Source organism: Dermacentor albipictus, chromosome 1 (assembly GCF_038994185.2).
Source record: "Dermacentor albipictus isolate Rhodes 1998 colony chromosome 1, USDA_Dalb.pri_finalv2, whole genome shotgun sequence".
In the NCBI taxonomy this organism is placed as follows: domain Eukaryota; kingdom Metazoa; phylum Arthropoda; class Arachnida; order Ixodida; family Ixodidae; genus Dermacentor; species Dermacentor albipictus.
The window spans coordinates 86893997-86913880 of NC_091821.1; the positions used below are offsets into that span (position 1 = coordinate 86893997).

Below are 19884 nucleotides of genomic sequence, written 5' to 3' on the forward strand. Positions count from 1 at the left end.
ATATATATATATATATATATATATATATATATATATATCGTCATAAACTCGAGTAAACGTCCCCGCTATATATATATATATATATATATATATATATATATATATATATATATATATATATACATATATATATATATGTATCGTCATAAACTCGAGTAAACGTCCCCGCCGTCCCATTCCTCTCTCTCTCTACCCTGGCAGCAATTCGTCAGAAAGGGGACAAAGTGGGCCACGTTTCGGTGCAAAAACAGAAAACGTTGGTAAGCAGAACGCGCTAAGAATTGCTGAGTTAGATGCTACTACTGCACTAAAATACCGCACATGGCCCCTGCAAGATGCCCTGCAAGGGGCCCTGAACCACTTTTTATCGAAGAGGATAAATGCCGTTGAAGTTAAACAGGCTATTTCAGCAATATTTTGCCGCACAAAGTACTTCAACGCTTTCAGCAGAAGCGGAGTTATTGACAATCGAACACGTCCTTCGCGGTGCTTCCACTCCTTCAATGCCTTACACTGCGAAGGCTATGGCGGAGCGGGGCATGCCCACAACACTCCGCCTACTGAACGTTACCGTGGCGCGCAGTTCAACTTTGATTTGCATGTTCACATAAAAACCAATATTTCTGATTTTGGCACCTACAATGCGCCAAATGAAAGCTAGAGGCAGTTGTCCTCAGTGAGCAAAGATGCGCTCGGCCAGCGGACTCATTGCGGCACCTCGCAGTGGCCGCGGTATCTATGCTACGTAGCAGACTGCAGCTACACGCAAGTGTAGTGCGTATGCGAAGCGTTTGCTTTGTGCACGACAGGACTTTAGTGCGAGCTCGTGAGAACCTGTCTAGCTGTGCTACGTGGGGCGGACAGGCTTTCTCCTGCGCCAGCTTGACCGACGGATAGTAGCTATGTCGAACTTGTGCATATTGAAGCGCTATCGATAGCTCAACACGAAGTAACCAGGAGCGGCCAGGAGTGAGCGCGTGCCGACAAGCGTGCGTGTGGTCTGACCAGATGGTTCGCGCGGTTCGAGGCTAGTTGAGCGTTCAAAACCAATAAAAATTAGAAAGGCCAGCCGGCGACGACACCGATAAGCAGTCTGGTCAAATTTTAGTTCCTACGCAGGCGGCCGCGGTCGAGCGTGAGCAGATGAAAGTCCGCTTCTTCCGGAAATACGTAATTCTTGTCGAAATTCGAAAGCAGATTTTTACTTCAGCCTGTTTATTAAACTGCGTCAATAAATATACACAGTAACAGTAGGAAGAAGCACACTGATCCAAACGCCCTTCTTGATTGATGTCACCTATTGGCCAATAGCAGCTACGCACGGGAATATGCTACGTGACGAAATATGGAGCCCGAAAAGAAAAACGAGAACACTCCTGTTGAAGAGAGAGCGTTTGAGAAAAAAAGGTGACGCGCCGCGCACGACTGCAAAATTTGGCTGATATGTTCACGGCAGCATATGTTATCCGCGGACTGAGCTTCTTCACCAAGCCTGAGGGGTGGTTCAGGACCCCTTTAATTTCCACGGGTAAAGTAAGGTGGCACAAAGCTTCGGCCCCTGCAAAAGCCTCGCTGACCATGCAGTGCCACAGGCAAAAACGTCGCACATTTGTATGAAAGCCTCGCTGAATTTTGTGCAGTTGATATTTCGCAAGCAAATGTGTGTGGGCGACAATTCGGGATATTACAGTATAACTGTCTTGACGGATCTTTGACACTAGCGCCACGTTTCACGCAACTGCACAAAGAGTGATTTCCTCGCGAGAGCGGGAAGCGAAAAGAGACGCGATGAAAGCGAGCGCAGCTTCTTGTGTAGTGTGTGTACACAAGCCGCGCTCTTGATTCGCTGTTTTGCGGGAAAAGGCGACGGAAGCGCGTCACTTTCATTTCCCTTACTCTGTGTGATTACTTCGATATAATGGTGTCATCGATTAGGTTTTGTGCACCCACAGTTACGTTCAGTGTTAGGTGATAAAAGCAGCAGAGCTGTTGGTGCAGCACAGCGCTCGGCGCTGCAACACTTTCTGCCTTTTTCGCACATTGAATAATTAGAAAGTTAACCACCAAATATGCTAATAAAGTTACACGCCGACTCGCATCGCGCCGCTTCCGCTGGTGACCACTGCTTCTCTGATGCCACAAATACGAAAACAAGCCTAATTAACACGACTACATAGAAAGGAAAAAAATGGAGCTAGCAAAAAAAAAAATAACTGAAGGCACGCACACACCCTGCATAGTTTTAAAAACGAGCATCCATCTGTAGGAGTTCTCAGCCCTGTATCACTTGAGGGCAGTTCCCTGCGGACGTCCTTTGAGCAAGCACATAGGAGGCACAATGTGAAGCGTGCACGGCTTCCTCGTGGAGAATGCAGTCGACGAAAGATGTGCGCACGCGCATCTTCGTGATGTCGCACTTAAACACCGCAGCTGCTGGAGCCATTCTCGAACGTCTTGGTAGTGAGCGAGTCCGGGTTCTTGGAAAAGTCCCGCGCCAAGATCTTGTCTGTCTTCTCGGGTTGATAGCCCATTTGGCGGGCTGACTTTCCCAGAAGTATCCTCTCGAGCAGGATGAAAGGCGACTCGAAAGTCAAGCTCAGCGAAAAGGAGAGACAGTAGGCCGAGAACAGGTGGCCCAGGTAGACGTAGCCCTGCGAACGAAGAAGTCACAAGTTGCCTAAAATCGTTTCAGTCTTTGATCGAGCCGAGGTCCTCAAGTCCCGCCCGAGGATCACAAGAACAACAACGCCTCTTCTTACTACTACATTCTCAAACGCACTCTCAAACGTGAACAACATCCTCAGTAAATACTACCCAATTCTCACCAGCAACGAGAAATCAATAAGACTTTTCCTGACCCGCCCAGAGTAGCCTACAGACGCAACACTAATTTCAAAGGTATTCTTGTGCATGCCCAACTAAGGACAAAGACGAAGTTGGGTACCGGTCCCTGTGGCCGCCCCAGGTGCTCTACATGCAAACATATTCAATCTACTTCTACAGTAAAAAGTACAGCGTCGAATTACTCACTCAAGGTAACTTCGGGTTTCACCTGCACATCACGCAACGTAGTCTACTGTCTAGAATGCGTCGCTTGTAGCAAACAATACATAGGTGAGACTGGACAATAAATTCATACAAGACTCAACGGTCACCACGCGAATACAAAACACAATTTACCTAAAGCAGTAGCCAGGCACTTTAATGAACGTGGCCATATATTCGACAAAGCAAGGCTCTATATACTACAAACAAATTTCCGTTCACCTCGCAAAAGGAAATATACGGAATCATACCTCATACACAACTTTAATTGCCTACACCCAAGGGGAAATAATTTGGCACGTGGAATCTTAGAATCTTTAAAAGCGGTAACTTAAATCTGAAATCTTCATCCCATCAACCAAGGCACAAAACACATTATGCCACCAGCTAAACTTAATTCCCAGTAAACTCACCTATTACTCCATTAAAAAAAATTGTTTCCCTGCCTACTACTCAATTTAATATATTCTTTCATGTTTTTACGTTTATATCAACTGTACGACCCCCTTTTACCAAGTACACCTGCCCCCGCCCGCTTCTGCCAACGTCACCCTCCTATTTGTTATTCCAGTTTTGGTCCCCCCCCCCCTTTTGTCTTTTTTTATTATATACTTTTTTGAAACGCGCTCACCAACACATTCCAAACTCCCAGACGCCAGTATACCTTTCTCAGCGCCTCAGTCCCACAGGGTATCGCCATTTCTGTATACCGCCGTAACGACAGCTACGTTGAGCTACTGGGGCTAACGTCCCTTGAAAGACCATGCCGCTGCATTCCAGTCACCCATTGCATTGCACCCCAGGCTCCTTGACGCTATCTTAACTCCTTCAAAATTACTCGATGCATTGCTGCTACGCTATTAAAGTCACTCTTTCAACTGATGTCTTTTTGGGCCTTTTTTTTTTGTTACTTGCGCACTGACCGCCTGACCGGCTCTTCTAAAGCCACAAAAACAGGCCGCCAACGTCATCCCTGAATGCTCCTTAACCTCTCGCTTCGCCAACACCCTCTCAACACCCTCCCATGATCCTCTTTTTATTTTCTTGTTTTTTTCTTCCTGTTGGTGTCCCCTCCCCCCTTTCCCCTCCTTTTCTTTCTTTTCTTTTCTCCCCGCCTTCCCACTCTCCCGCTCTTCTCCCCTCGTCTTGGGAACCACGCTCACAGACGTCAGGCGATAGCGCTCAGTCTCTTTGAAGTCTCTCTCTTTACGACCAGCCGCCACCGACAACAACCGCACGTGACGTCACTCTACTAACCCGTTAAAACTAAGATGCCGAGGATGACGAGGCCGCCTTTGACGGAGATAGGTCGTCCTATCGAAACTTTGGCCAGCCTTTCTGAGGCACCATATCCCTGTTTACAACCTCTATATTCCAGTCTTTCTAGTTGCATGACGATGGCGGATGCCTCGCCATGCTCAAATATTTCCATAGAACATCTCGGGTGTGTACAATTTGGAAGACAAATGTGTGTCACACCTATGCTATTTATTTTGTGTTCCAGAGTAATTTCATACAAGCATTCTTGGCATTCGTGTACAGCTATGCACCGTTTTGCAGCAGCACCCTGATGTGTTTAAGATTGACGAAAAGCGTCATCTTGCTTAAGCTTAAAATTCTTTACGTCTCCACCACAATGGATCTGTCTGACTGTGACAAGCTCAACTCTTGAGGTCAGTGAGATGTGATCGCTTTGAGTGCTCCGATACATGGCCGTGATGCTAGCCCTGTATTCTGTATACGCTTCGACGCTTTTGAAGGGGAAGTCAAGTGTTGTCTTCAACCCACATAACTTTGGAGCTGCAGAACATTCGCAATCCTTGTCACAAGCGCCGTGTGGCCTTGGCATATTGGGAAATGTGTTACGCGCACCTACTTCGAGCCGCAGAAACTTATGTAAACCGGGAGCAGCAAAAACTGAACAAACAAATAAGAAATAGAACTGGAAAACGACACGTGCGGAGCAGAGCCTGGCCCTCCTGGACCGCGTGGTCGAAGTGTTCGAAACTCCATACTCACTTGGGGGGGGGTTCACTGTGGGTGGTTCACTCGCTGCTCACACACCTCATCACGTGCGTCGCCTCGACGCCCTTCACAAATAACTGTCGCGGCAGTCGCCCGACGGCACACGTCATTCGCTCATGACGTGCGTGCAGGCTACCGAGTCAGCGCGCGACCGACAGCGTTGTCGCGAGGCAGCGCGAAACAACTCTAGTACGAAACACCTCTAGAAGATAACCTCGCTGCAATACATCTCAGCACAACCATGGGCTTGCGCGATTGCCTTCTGTGGATGGAGCTAGGCGGTCCCACAATGTTGAAGGGTGTTCTGATGCATTCCGCGTACAAATGAACGTGATGGAGCCAGTACTTACTGGTAAAGTGAGCGTAGGTATTTCAGTCTCGTTAATAATACAAGAAGCTGTAGTTCAGCCGAGTGTCCTTCTGCGAATAATACTTTCTTGTGATTTTATTCTTTCCTTGCCATATGCTACTATTTTGTTAGAATAGGTCGCTTTTTACAGTCTTACCGTCCCGGTCGGCAACATGTCTATATATGCACCAATTCAGCCACCGAAACATGTGCAGCTAGAAAGCTCATAACATTGGTGTGATGGGTTTATACGTGTGATAGCTTGCATGCTGCATACGCTTGCGATATCGTCCCGTGTTTGCAGGCATAGCCATTCAAACGGGACTCGTTCTCTACGCATTTCATTCGTGAAAGCATGTACGCGAATCTTCATCTCCGCCCCTAAACGCGCTTGCTGCTGAATACTTACCACAAAGAACTGCGTGGTGTAGAAGGGCTTCTTGAGGTAGGCGGTGTGCCACAGTATGAGCAGCGGGTGCACCAGGTACACGAGGTAGGTTAGCCGGCTCAGTGGCACGAAGGCCCGCCACGACAAGACCTTGTTGATGAAGCCTGCGGTGAAACAGTCCACCGAAAGTTAGTCAGATGCCCACCTCTTGGGACCCAACTAGTGAATGGTGCGACTCATACACCCATGGGCTTCACACGCGCGCTCATACCCACCGAAAGTAAAATGCAGAATGAGACAGCAGCGTGTTTGGTTCCCAATGGCGGCGGTGCTATATTTTCTCGAGCGTTTTATCTCCAATGTTAGTAGAAACAGCAGGCTGAGGTTTCTCATTATCAAGAACAATTATCTGCGCCTTTGGAGATTTGAAAAGCCATTAAAGTGGAAAGTTGAGCTTCATTGGTAAATTACACTATCTAATACCAGGAACGTCAATAATGCCTTTCGGAGTTTGGTAAGCCAGAAAAGGCACAAAAACGAAAGGCGCGCGCTTAACGTTCCCGAGCCAGCTCCTCGTGGTGTCATTAAAGTGTAAATTGCCATGGGAAAATGTGCATATTTATAAAAGTTACCTTGCTTGGAATGTAACAGGGCGAGCGCGATAAACGACGAAGGCTTCTGTTGTAGAACAGCAGCTGTTATGGGCTCACACCCTTAGTCGGTCAAATGTCCGTCGCTGCCGGCGGCGTCCGTCGCTGGAATACCACAACATATTTCCAGCATTTTGTAAAGAGATCACGGTGCCCCGCAAGTATTCGAACTCAATACCTAAAAACTGCCGGCCAAATATTATACCTCTCAACCAGCCTGCTTTTCAAAAATAGTATTTATGAGTTTAAATTGTGCACGTAAAGGAACTATATAGTGCAGCACTGCACTATATAGTAGAAAACTAGCGCACATAAAAAAACTGCACACATAGAAAACTAGCATCATACAACGAAACCAGTCAGTGCACAAAATCTAGAAAGCAGGTGAATGTAAACGCTTAATCAAAAGGCGATACCGATCTGGCCGGCTAAAAATCGCATTGATCATAAATGTCTTTTAAGCGAATAATGAACTGACGAAAATGTACTTTTGAGGAAACTATTTGTGTTGCACTTTGGCTTTGCATGCGAGATTTCCAAAAGCTATGCAGCCCTATGAGTAAAACACGTAAAATGGTACCTCATCACACAGGTGCATCCGATGTCCAGTATATGATATCTCTCAGACATAATACTGATGCTGCAGCTGTGTCTGACCTCTTGAGCTTTCGTTAAAGTGATTGGCTGACGCCACGCTTTAAAGCGTGTACGTAAGCCAGTGCCTACGTGGAGGAATCTAAACGAAGCCAGCGGCAAAAAAGCGAAAGGCAGTGATAGGAAAGAGGAGAAAGAAAGAGCCATGTCTCTCCGTTTCTGCACTACCTGGAATCGCCAGCGCCACACACGAAGACGACTCACAATGTAGGTATCGCTGACTAAAAGTTTTCTTCTTCTCGACGTAAGGTTGCTCATACGTGACTGCGAGTGCAGAAGATACCGCACAAAACAGTGCAAGACTTACTGCGCATAATAATGTGCTAGCTATCGCGTCACTGCTTCCCATTATGCGGGAAACAGCAAATTTTGTGACGTCTTCATAGTTCTTTTAACCAGAATCTGGCACAGAAGAAAAATAAAAGAGCGTTTTCATGAATTCTAAATCAATGCCATGAGCACCGTCTGATCTTGTCAACCTAACTCATCAAACTGACCCTTTCAACCTTTAACAGCCGAACTCTACCGAGTGAGGCTAGCTTAACAGGACTCTTTGAGGAACTGTCGGACATTGTCTGGGATATCATCGGTCTTAGTGAGATTAGAACGGGTGAGGCTTATACAGTGCTGAGTAACGGCCATGTCCTCCGCTATAGAGGTCTCCCACACTAGAAGCAATACGGGGTAGGATTCGTAATCCATAAGGACATAGTGGTCAACAGTGACGAATTCTACAGCAATAATGAGAGGGTAGCAGTAGTCGTAATCAACCTAATAAGAGGCATAGATTAAAGGTAGTGCAAGCCTACGCTTCAACATCCAGTCACGATGATGATAAAGTAGATCAATTTTATGAAGATGTTGAGTTAGCGATGAGAAGACTGCAAACTCAGTATACTGCAGTAATGGGTGACTTCAATGCAAAAGTGGGGGAAAAGCAGGCTGAGGAACAAGCAATTGGAAACTACGGCGTCGATTCTAGGAACGCTAGAGGAGAGATACTGGTAGAATTTGTAGAAAGGAATAAGCTTCGGATAATGAACACCTTTTTCAGGAAGCGTAGCAACAGAAAGTGGACCTGGAAAAGCCCTAATGGCGAAACAAGAAATGAAATCGATTTCATACTTTCTGCTGATCCCAGCATTGTGCAGGATGTAGAAGTGATAGGTAGGGTAAAGTGCAGTGGTCATAGGTTAGTGAGGGCTAGGATTCACCTTAATTTGAAGAGAGAAAAGCAAACTTGGTCAAGAAGGAACAGGTCAACCTAGAGGCAGTAAGGGTAAAAACAGACAAATTCGGGCTCGTACTTGCAAACATATATGTAGCCTTAGAAGAGAGAGATGATGATGACATAGAGGTAATGAATGAAATCGTAACTATAGGCTGGCTTCAGAGGTAGCAATTGAAGTGGGATGCAAGGGACCAAGGCAACCAGTAGGCAAGCTCTTCCAAGTAACAAAGGACCTAATAAAGAAACGACAAACAATGAAAGTGCCGAACTCAAGAGATAAGATAGATTTCGCTGAACTGTCAAAACTGATCAACTATGCGAAAATAAGTGATGAATTGCCGGGAAAGGGAATAAGAGTTCAGGATCGCCAGTCAGCCTCTATAGTCTGTGAAGGAGTACGTTTACCTAGGTCAACTAATCACAGGGAATGCTGATCATGAAAAGGAAATTCATAGAAGAATAAAAATGGATTGGATCGCATATGGCAGAGATTGTCAGCTCCTGACTGGAGGCTTACCATTATCATTGAAAAGAAAGGTGTACAATCAGTACATTATACCGGTGCTGACATATGAGGCAGAGACTTAGAGACGGACAAAGAAGCTTCAAAATTGTGGGGTTTTACGTGCCAAAACCACTTTCTGATTATGAGGCACGCCGTAGTGGAGGACTCCGGAAATTTCGACCACCTGGGGTTCTTTAACGTGCACCTAAATCTAAGTACACGGGTGTTTTCGCATTTCGCCCCCATCGAAATGCGGCCGCCGTGGCCGGGATACGATCCCGCGACCTCGTGCTCAGCAGCCTAACACCATAGCCACTGAGCAACCACGGCGGGTGACAAAGAAGCTTGACAACAAGTTAAGGATCGCGGAAAGAGCGATGGAACGAAGAATGCTAGGCATAACGTTAAGAGACAGAACGAGAGCGGTTTGGATCAGCGAGCAAGCTGGGCAGGTCATGTCATGCGCAGGTTTGATAACCGTTGGACAATTAGGGTTATAGAATGGGAACCAAGAGAAGGGAAACGCAGTCGAGAACGGCAGAAGACTAGGTAGAGCGATGAAATTAGGAAATTCATGGCCGCTAGTTGGTATCGGTTGGCGCAGGACGGGGGTAATTGGAGATCGCAGGGAGAGGCCTTCGTCCTGCAGTGGACATGAAATAGGCTGCTGATGATAATGATGAGCACCGTCACATTAAAAATTTGCGACTACCCTTTTTAATGTAGCATTTATTTAATATGTATGTTTGTGTGCCAGTCTGTAACACCGCCATATCTTCTGAAGAAGTTCTTCGCGATGCACGTAGCGTTGTCCTCGTCCGCTGAAGTTATCACCTGTTCAGACCTCTGACGTAAATGACATGCACCACCACTTTTGGAACCTGCGTGGGGCGATGCGGTGGTGGAGGGCGATGTTCTGTTTCCTTCGCGTCTGGCGAGGGTGAAGAGGGGGATAAGCAGGGGAGCTGGCGACGACGGTCGTCAGCGGGACCAAAAGGATGGACACAAGAAACCCAGTTTCGAACTTTTAACTGAGGTCGTTTGGTTACATGCAACACGTCGAGCAGGAATCTAAATAAAGGGAATGGGGTTACTTAGTCTTAACTTCAGAAATTATTATTGCTTAAGACAGATGATGAAAGAAGACGAAATGCACACACACACACGCACGCACGCATGACCGACCGACCGACCGACCGACCGACCGACTGATTTGCGCTGGGGCTGAAAAACTCTGCTGCACCAATACTTCATTCACTGCCCAACTGCATACTCATAAACAGCCTCATAATCATATCGTGGTTTTGACACGTAAAACCCCGGGATAATTAAAATAATTAAAAATCAGTAACGGCGCGGACAGCAAGAAGAATGCACGAAGTTACTAGTTAAAAAACACAGACTGACCGACAGGCAGACAGAGCTGCCGTTCTGTGTTCACAAGTCTTTAGAAGGCTAAATTTTCTGCACTCGAAGCACGGTCTGACGCAACATTCAAATTGTTTAAAATAAATATTGCAGGTGCGTTTTAAGAAAAAGAAGCGTGAAGTAAAAATCGATTCCACGTGGTACTGTTGGAATAAATTATGTGTAAGATCTTACTGATGACAATGCGCCTTATTCAGTGTCTGGCCGTGGAAGCATTATGGAATAACGGACCCACGTTTAATTAGAGACAACTAAATTTTCTTTTTCACGTTTCAAGTTATTTTTCTAACTTCACATTGAAAGCCTGTAGAGCAGATGAAAACGGAAGAATCATGATTCACGTAGCAAAGTCAATAATCAAGAGAGGATTGAGCGGCTTCAAGACTGTGACCGCGTGTATGATGTTCTTGTTAAATACGGCGGTAGTGTGCTAACTGCCGTACGGAACAATCTCAGTGCGAACCTTGAAATTGTACCAGAAACTGTGTGAGTTGAAATTCCTGTTAAGGGAGCGGCAAAAAATTGTTGCTCTGTGCAGCCTACTTCCGTCCTAACATAAGTAACGTGCAGCTTTCTGAGAGTATGAATAACTTAGTTGAAGTTATTGATGTTGCAAAATATAATGACCTGGTAGCTGGCGATCTTATTGTTCCGCCTATTATTTGGAATTCCTCACGCGCGACATCGAGATCTTTATCATCCTCTCTCTGTGATGCGCTGTTCTTCTTTGTAGAAATTCTATGATTAACGCAGTTTAACACGGTTCCAATTGCCGCGGGGAATGTTTTAGATCTAATTCTGGCTAATTTATGTGTTGAGTTTTCTGTTGCTGTTAGCGGTTTAGTTCCTGTTGACCAATAACATGTTCCGCTCCAATTCATAAGTTTTCTAGAGGCGATTCATGTGTTGAGCGAATCTGTTCGCTCATTTTTTTTTTGAACGGCGACAATCTAGGTCCATACCACTATTTGAATGATGCCGACTGGTCTGAATTTTGTATCGTGCCTCAGATGTGAACATAGCAGTTAGCATGCTTACTGATATCGCAAAACGTGCCTTGGAAGCCTTCATTCCCTGCAAAGAGTTTCGTCCTGCTCGCTATCCTGCGTGTTTTTTTTAAGGAATTACGCGTTTTACTTCGTAAAAAGCTAAGTTACCATTAGAAGTCCAAGAAAACAGAATCAACGAGGGGGGTACGAAAAATTTATTGTCTTGCGAAGCCAGGTGAAACGCGTAATGCGTAGACACAGTGACGCATACGTTAAGTTTGTCAAAGAGCGCGTAAAATGCGATCCCAAACGTTTCTGGACCTATGTAAAGGATTACACTTCTGAGCGGGCCGAGATTAATGTCATAAATCATCCTTCTCGTGGCATTCTTAGAAACAGCGACAATATCGCCAGTGCATTCGCTGAACATTCTTCCTCTGTTTTCTCGAATACAGTGCATGCTCCTAGCTCTGGTGACTGGCAGTATAGTTTCAGTGGCCATTTCGACATTTCATGTTTTTCAGAACACGATATCGCGGCGACCGTAAGTCGAAACGAAAGCATTATCTTGTTAACTTACGACCGAATACCAAATTTGTTTCAAATACTGTTCTTCTCATTACGCACATTTTAAATCTTGCTTTGCTTGCGAGTGCCTTTCCGTCTTGCAAGAATGCAATATTTGTGCCAGTTCATAAAATTGCATGAACGACATCAAAAATGATCGTCCCGTGTACCTCTTGCCTCCGTTTGCAAAAGCGTTTGAAATAGCTATGTTTACACATCTGTCGTTTTTATTTCAGCATAAGATTAGTATATGCCAACATGGTTTTGTTCATGGTTGGTCTGCGGAAAGAAACCTTGTTTCTTTTCTTGATGATGCGGGTCTAGCTGTTGCTGACCGGAGGCATACACAGTATACTTCGACCTGTCAAAAGCATTTTTTGTTATTTCTTATGATTTTCTTATTCATTAACTATTGAATTACGTCGTTAGTTCCAGCCTATGCATCCTGATTAAAGACTACCTGTCCACTCGTTTAAATTACGTTCGTGGTGGTGCTAAGTACCCTTTACCTTATGTATCAAATTCCAGTGTTCCACAAGGGTCTACTTAGGCCCATTATTTTTTAATATCTTTGTTAATAACCTCGAAGAATTAATTAATGGAAAATCAGACATCCACCCGTTCGTAGCAATCGCTACAAAAGAAACTCATACGGGTTCCTTGAAAGAAAAGCCTCACAGTTGACGAAAAATTCGTCCTGGTCCCGGATGAACCCGGGACCACCGCCTTTTCGGGGCAGCCTCTCTACCATCTGAGCTAACCAGGCGGCTAGCAGATGGCAGGGCGAAGTCGAACTTGTCGACAACACACGAAGCAAAGGCAATTGTTTGACGTAACTAGCGGCTGCCCCGGAAAGGCGGTGGTCCCGGGTTCGAGTCCCGGACAAGGACGAATCTTTCTTCAACTGTGAGGCTTTTCTTTCCAGGATCCCGTATGGGTTCCGTATGGTGTGCTTCCAACTTTTTAGCGCATTAATCCAACTAAGACACTTGTCGTTTCCTTTAGTGGCAACACGTCCACTTTACTATACGAATACTCACTTGATAACATTCCTTTGAAAAGCGTGAGTTGTACGCCTGGCTTAGGAATATTGGTTGGCTCCATACTAACTTTCGAAGAGCGTGTTTCAAGCATCGTTAATGCATCCTACAGAAAGTTAGGTCCCATATCAAGAATGACCAAAAAGTTTGCGAATGTCAACTGCGTTGTTCTTTTCCATTCCTCTTTTGTCCGCACGAAGTTAGAGTTTAGTTCTGTGTATGGAAGTGTATTAAATTTACCAATGTGGCAAAAAATCCCGGGACACCTAAGCACTTCTTATGAACTGCGAAAGCATTTATGTCCAATTGAACGCCGCTTAGCGGTAGTTTTTAGTTCTTAGCGGTAGGGCAAGCGAGCGTGTTGAGACGCTTGGCGCGTTCTGATTTGGCCTTACCCAGACGCAGTTAGAACGCTTGCGCGGATAAGGAACGCGCCCATAACACATGCATCTGAGGGTGAGAGTGACGTGGCGTCGCGGCGATGCCCTCTCCCCTCACGTGACACCTGGCGCGCTGGTGTTCCGTTTCGCCTATGGCGCCTCCTCGATACTACGCTTCTCCGTACGGCGGGATGCGGCGCTGACATCGAGGCACCCTAGTTTCGCCCGCTCTGCTCCCTCGAGGCGCGCTCGTGCCGTGGCGTCGCAGCCAATGGGAATTTAGGCTGTTGCAGACGCTGGACGCCGGCTCTCTCGCTCAATGAGCCACTTGACGCTTTCACGTCAAAATTGAAAATTTTCAGCGACGTTTCATTCGTATCCTGCACGATCGATTTCTGGGACGCCGTGTATTTTATACCTATGAGCGTGTACTGCGCATATTTAATTTTAGACCCTTAGAAATAAGGCGAAAATATTGTGATTACTTATTCTTGTATAAACTAATTCACAATCAGTTCTCCTGTCTGCGGTTCCTGTCGGCTGTAACGTTCCGCGTGCCCCGCCAAAACTTGCGTGATCGCAGGATTTTTTGCGTGAATTCAGTGTGCACCTCTAACGCTATAACGCGCCTTGTAACAAAACAAAATGCCTTGCGTTATGATCTTGATATTTTCAGCTCTTGTATTTGTTCTTTATTTGACTTCTGTCTTTGGCTTAATCCAATCTTTTGTTGCATCTTGCACCACTGTTCTTTTAGGTTTCCTGTTTTGTTTTCTACTTCTGTTCTTTGTGCAACACAAGTGCACCAATACTAAGGCGTAGAGCTGTTCTTGGGCACTTAAATAAATGAAATGAAATGGTCCAACTCAAAGTGCCAACGAACACTATCGATTCCCTTTATCGCGTGATGACTGCACTCTATAGTGCGCGCTGTAATTCGTCAATAAATTGCTTTTGTGACAAATGTGTAGAGATCGCACGACTCTGACTGGTCTCTCTGCTTTGCCGGTAAATCACTGCTTTATGAAGGTGGTACTACGACGTCTTCACTAATGGGCTCACACGGAAATTGACATATGCAAATCAGTTCTGGCGTGACATTTTCCGTAGCAGCACTTGCCTTGACGCCCTGCCTATAATCAAAGGTTACTGGGTTTGGTGCTGCTCTCTAATAGGCGCACTTCCCAGTGGGCGAACAGGAGCACTTTGAACTGCGCTAAATGTGCTCTCGCGAAGGCTTGCGCTTTGTCTCGGAGGCACATCCCCGGTGCTTAAATGAGCGCTCGTGAGCGTACTTATAGGGTTAGTTGCAAGTGCTCCTGCTCGCCCAGTAAATGCCATCACATTATGTGCACGAAGGCGTCGACACATTGGGCAAGCTAATGGCCAACAAAGTCCGGAAACTTGTTGCTGACGATACTACCATAATGAAACGTTCACGCTTATTAGAATTTATGTTTTGGCCAGTTATCTTAAACAACGGTGTCCCTTCAGTGTGACGTGATCGCCGGGAAGGCGCAGTTTGCGGGCTGTGTTGGCCAACTCCTCGCCTCCAACAAACAAAAAAACTTTGGCAGGGATCGCGGGTGAACGAGGCAGATTTGAGAGTTCCGCCTGCACCCTTCTCGACTTCGAGGACAGCCAGGCTGAAGATAGCAGCAGCTCGCTAAGAGTGCTTCATGCGGGGCATTGGCATGACATGCTTCAGCCATACAGCGGTTGGCCATTACCTCCGTTGCCGGTGGCACAGGCGACCACTATCCAGGCGATGCCGAACGCCCAGGCAGCGCGGCTGAGCGCCGCGTACGCCACGGCCACGGAGAGCGATGGCGCCTCGTACGCGTTCCAGTTGTACACGCCGAACACCACCGTCATGTTCACCAGCGCCGCGGCGAGCCAGCCCAGCAGACGTGCCACCTGCAGTTGGCAGATGCATCACCGTTGGTCGCCTGTAATGACCGCTCGCCCCAAATTGTAGATATGTACAGTCTAAGGCATACACGGTACATGTGGAGCCGATGGACGGGCCTGTAGGTTTCGCCCTGACGAATAATTGTAATGCTCTATTTGAAGCTCGCCCTGCTTGTGAAAATAGCAATCTGAAATTTGTAGCACAACGCCAGCGCCGGGTTTCTAACCCTGAGCAGCTACAAAAGCCTGCACTGCGTCAGCCTTTTTTTTTTTTCGCAAAGCATTTTTTTAAATGAAAATAAAAATAAATAGAATAAAATGGTGATGGCTACTCCTTTTCAAACAACAACAACAACAACAACAACAACAACAACAACAACAACAACAACAACAACAACAACAACAACAACAACAACAACAACAACAACAACAACAACAACAACAACAACAACAACAACAACAACAACAACAACAACAATAATAATAATAATAATAATAATAATAATAATAATAATAACCATATTGTAAGATAAGAAGAAACAACATCATAAGGCCGAAATAACCTTGAGCATTCAGTATCAACACACACCGCCGACGCGCATTGAAATGTACACGGCGGTGCTTAGCTGTGAGCGATTTGGGTCAATTGTTCAGTAATGAAACGCGCTGACTGCAGTGAACTGACGATATATGGCCCTCCGATGCTATATTTTTCTACGAAACGCACCGAACGTTCCTACTATACATGAAAGGAGCTCAAAACGCTGTTTCTGTTCTGGTACATTCATGGTGCTTTTTGCTGGTTTTCGGTTTGCGTTCAGCCTATTCTGGTTGCGCTGCAGTTGTGGACTTCAACTTTCTTCTATTCTTGCACTGGTTATAAAAATGTGTGTATTCGTGTACAGTAAAGTTGAAGCAGCTGGTTATTCTGACTCTACTTCACCTCCTGAACGCATACCTAAGTACATTTTATTTCTTTTTCGATTGTCTGTCAAATACAAGGTAGTTACTAACTTTAGTTAAACATGGTTTCGACACTATGAGCGACAGCATAGAGGCAGGATCACCGTGTGGCTTCACTCACGTTTCTTTTTTCGTGGTGACAGCAAAAAGTACATTTTATCACAAGGGTCTTTTGTATGTTTATATGCATGAGAATGGTGCGAATAATGTTAAATTATTTTAGGACCCAACCGCGTATTGCACTGTTTTCTTTATTTGTGAAAATAAGGGCAGCTACCTTCCGTCAAGCTAACAGCACCGCGCTAAAGAGCGCATTATATTAGTCGCCAGCAACTATGCTCTACGACGTCCTGTGTCCAACAAGTGCAATGTTACGCATGATCCTGTTGCAATACTTTATTACCGCTTACCTTTTATAGCAAAAAGTACCAAAGCGCGAAAATTGACCTGCCAGGAAATATTATTTCTGCGTAGTGTCATAGCCACATAACAAAAGGGCACCGCAGAAACAACTAAGAATGGTTGCGTAACCGCCAACCGCAGTCATAATCATGCAGTTATACGCCCAAGATCAATTGTGTCCTGCGACATCATATGAGCACTTGACATTTTCTTTCCTACTGCGGAGTCATCTCACGTCACTGCGTTGATATTTTGTGGTACGCACAAAGATTACGGAATGATACATGCATCGCTACAAGGAATCGCTAGAGCGTCGCCGTCAGGTGTCGCAGCGACCACTTCATTTGTTTCAAGCGACGCCAAATGCTCCTTGTGAAGTGCTTCAACCACAACGCAACCATAAAATTTCAATGACTGTGTCGAGCGGAGGGCGCAACGATCACGCATCGCGCGCTCCCGACACCTGTGGTCACTGACATTATTGCAGCACAAACACAAATGAGCCTCTACATTGTCAAAAAAAAAATGCACACAGCCATTTATGACTGCGGTATACAACCACGAAATATACTTCAAAGGATATGTGTGCCGCACGCGCACATATCCTTTACATATTGTTACACATATTGCCCGTATCCTTTACATATCGTCACACGTGCGCCGTTCGCACGCATGTAAACAAGTAGCGGCTAGCAGAGGACGCGACGCGCCACCCACACTATCGTTGTTCAGCCAGTGTCCGCCAGGCGGCGACTCCACTCGATCTGGCGTGTTCCCTTCGTGTTCTTGTGTTTTCTTCGTGTTCCCTTCGGCGTCACTCGAGACGCCGAAGGGAACAGACGTGCCTAGTGGGGGAGCCTTCTCAGTGTAGCAGGAGCAGCGTGCCAAAGCGATAAGTTTTTTATTTGATATTTCGCTCATGTTTTTTTTTTTTGGAGTGTGAGGTTAGTGGAGCAATCTTTATAAATTATTTTTCATGCTTTTCACTTTCTAAAGCTTCTTGCTTACATATAAGTAGCTAAGGAATAATTGTATCTTTTTCCACAAGTAGGATTACCTTGTACTGCGCCTTGTTAGTACGAGATGATGGTTAGTATTAGGGGGAACCCACACGTGCGTTGCTTTGAGTGCGAGCGCTCTTGCGCGTTGGAAGAAACGCGGTTTGAGTCAATACTCGAAACGAATGGTGCAGCTTTTATCTATATGATGTGCGTGCTAGGGTCGCGGCTAGATCGTCTAGAGCAGGAGAAGGATAAGCTAGCTAAAGGGGTTGGAAAGCTAGAAAATCAACTCAAGGTTGAATAGAAGCAGAGGAACGAAATATAAGAAAAGCTTGCAAATGTAGAAACGAAGCTAAGGGCCACCATTCCGTAAAGCAGTGGTGAACGCTTCGATGCGAGCACCGCGGAAGGCGCTGCTTCCGAATCGAGAACACCTAGGCAAGCCGAAACCACTACGCCGGAAAGCAATGGCGGAAACGTCAGTGGTGGTCCCGCAATACAGAGATCACAAAAAACACAGCGAAGAAAATGAAGGCTTTTCCTGCAGCAGTCTGGGTATATAAGGAACTGGCAGACGTTATGCAGGTGGAAATAAGACAGACACGACAAAAAACATTCTTGCATTGGAAAGAGCAAATCACGTAAGTGGTGGAACAAGAAAATAAAGGAAGTTATAGAAAAACGTACTCTGGCGTCTAGGGATCATCGAGAAGCCAAAAAGTTGGGTTGCACACGAAGAAGAGGTGCTCCTTAGATGTAACAAATACCGAGAAAAGAAAAAGGTGGCGAGTGAGCTCGTGAAAGAGAAAATTAAAGCCGCAATTGAGTGAACGTTGGGTGCAAAACATTCGCAAAAGAGACAAAGGCGCTCCAAAAAAATTCTGCAACCATATAAGAGCTCTCGGAGCTCCAACTAAAAATTCGCAATGGGGTATAAGGGGTGAAGACGGTAACATCTACGATGGAGACGACGCACTGCGATACATCAGAGACATTATTAGAGATAACTTCGGCACGAAAAAAAGCGTAGTTAATTCAGAATCAAACAGATCCAGCAACAACAGAGAAGCCTTAGAGATGAAAATTTAGCATAGAAAAGTTTTGCTGGAAAAAAGTAGATGGAAATTCGCCTAATAACACGGCGCCAGTACCCGATGAAATCCCGATACAGCTAATCAAGAACCTCTGTCCAAAGAGCAATGCACTGCTGAGAAAATTCGGTTGGATGATGTGAAAGCAAGATTAACCTAATCTACAAAGGCAGATGTGGTAAGGATAAGACGAGCTCGTAGAGGCCATTTACGGTAACGTAGGTGATATATAGAATGGAAATGAAAACCATAAAATTAGAACTGTCGAAGTGGGTGGAAACGAATTATGTATTGGGGGAACTACAGAATGGGTTCAGACCAGGCGGATGCTTGGAGGATATGTTTGTCTAACTCAGTACATGGAGATTTCAGTAGCTCAGAATAGACCTTTGTGGATAGCAAACCAGATATTAAAGGAGCCTACGACAACGTAGACAGAGAAGTGTTATGGGATACTCCCAAGCACGAAGGCAGGATGACGACTGAGTGGAGCTGATGAAGGATATACGTATATAGAGACAACTGAGTACAAATTGTATGGGAAGTTCGAAAGGTAATGAAGTGGTGGCAATTCACCAAGGACTGAAGCAAGGATGTCCTCTGTCTTCATTGTTGTTCACGCTTTGTGTTAAGGGCGTAGAAAGACGACTGGAAAACATCGAATTAGGGATTGATTTATCCTACATGCGTAATGGACAAATGGTGCAACATAAGCGCCCTAGACTGATATACGCCGACGACATAGTGCCATTAACGGGCAATAAAATATATTTACGGACACTTGCGAATACATGTGAATACACGTGGCAATGTAGCGACAAATCTAGGCCCCAAGTTTGCCACAGAGAAATCGGGAATTATGATCTTTAGTGAAGAGACGAGTAGTTATGTGGTGTCAATTCAACAGCAACTCATGCCCATAGTCAAGCAATAAATATACCTCGGCGTATACATAAACGAACGAAAAACTTACTCAAGTACCCACCAAGAGAATCTGAAAATAAAGGTGAAACGGAATGCTGCAATAATGAAATACAGAGCACTGTGGGGCGACAATAAATATGAAGCAAGGTTTGAGTACGGGCTAGTTGGTATTCCATGGTAACAATCGTCACTTACAGCGCATACATAGACGGAGGACAAAAAAGGACGACGTAGACAAGCGCTGTCTACGTCATCCTTTTTTGTCCTCCGTCTATGTATGCGCTGTAAGTGACGATTGTTACCAATAAATATGAGGTGGTGCATAGAATATGGAGAGGAGT

The 19884-nt window shown here is 45.5% G+C and overlaps 1 protein-coding gene across 4 annotated transcripts in view; it reads right to left on the bottom strand.

Moving 5' to 3' along the window:
- Window positions 1-280: 280 nt before the first annotated feature.
- LOC135897820 (nose resistant to fluoxetine protein 6-like) overlaps window positions 281-19884 on the bottom strand; it is a 143425-nt gene continuing 123821 nt past the window's right edge. For all 4 annotated transcript variants that reach the window (XM_065426527.1, XM_065426525.1, XM_065426526.1 and 1 more), the window contains 3 exons: window positions 14982-15168; window positions 5829-5971; window positions 281-2651 (listed from right to left, as the gene is read on the bottom strand). In XM_065426527.1, the coding sequence (XP_065282599.1) occupies window positions 2418-2651; window positions 5829-5971; window positions 14982-15168 (564 nt within the window). In that variant the 3' untranslated portion in view covers window positions 281-2417. The remainder of the gene's footprint in view (window positions 2652-5828; window positions 5972-14981; window positions 15169-19884) is intronic.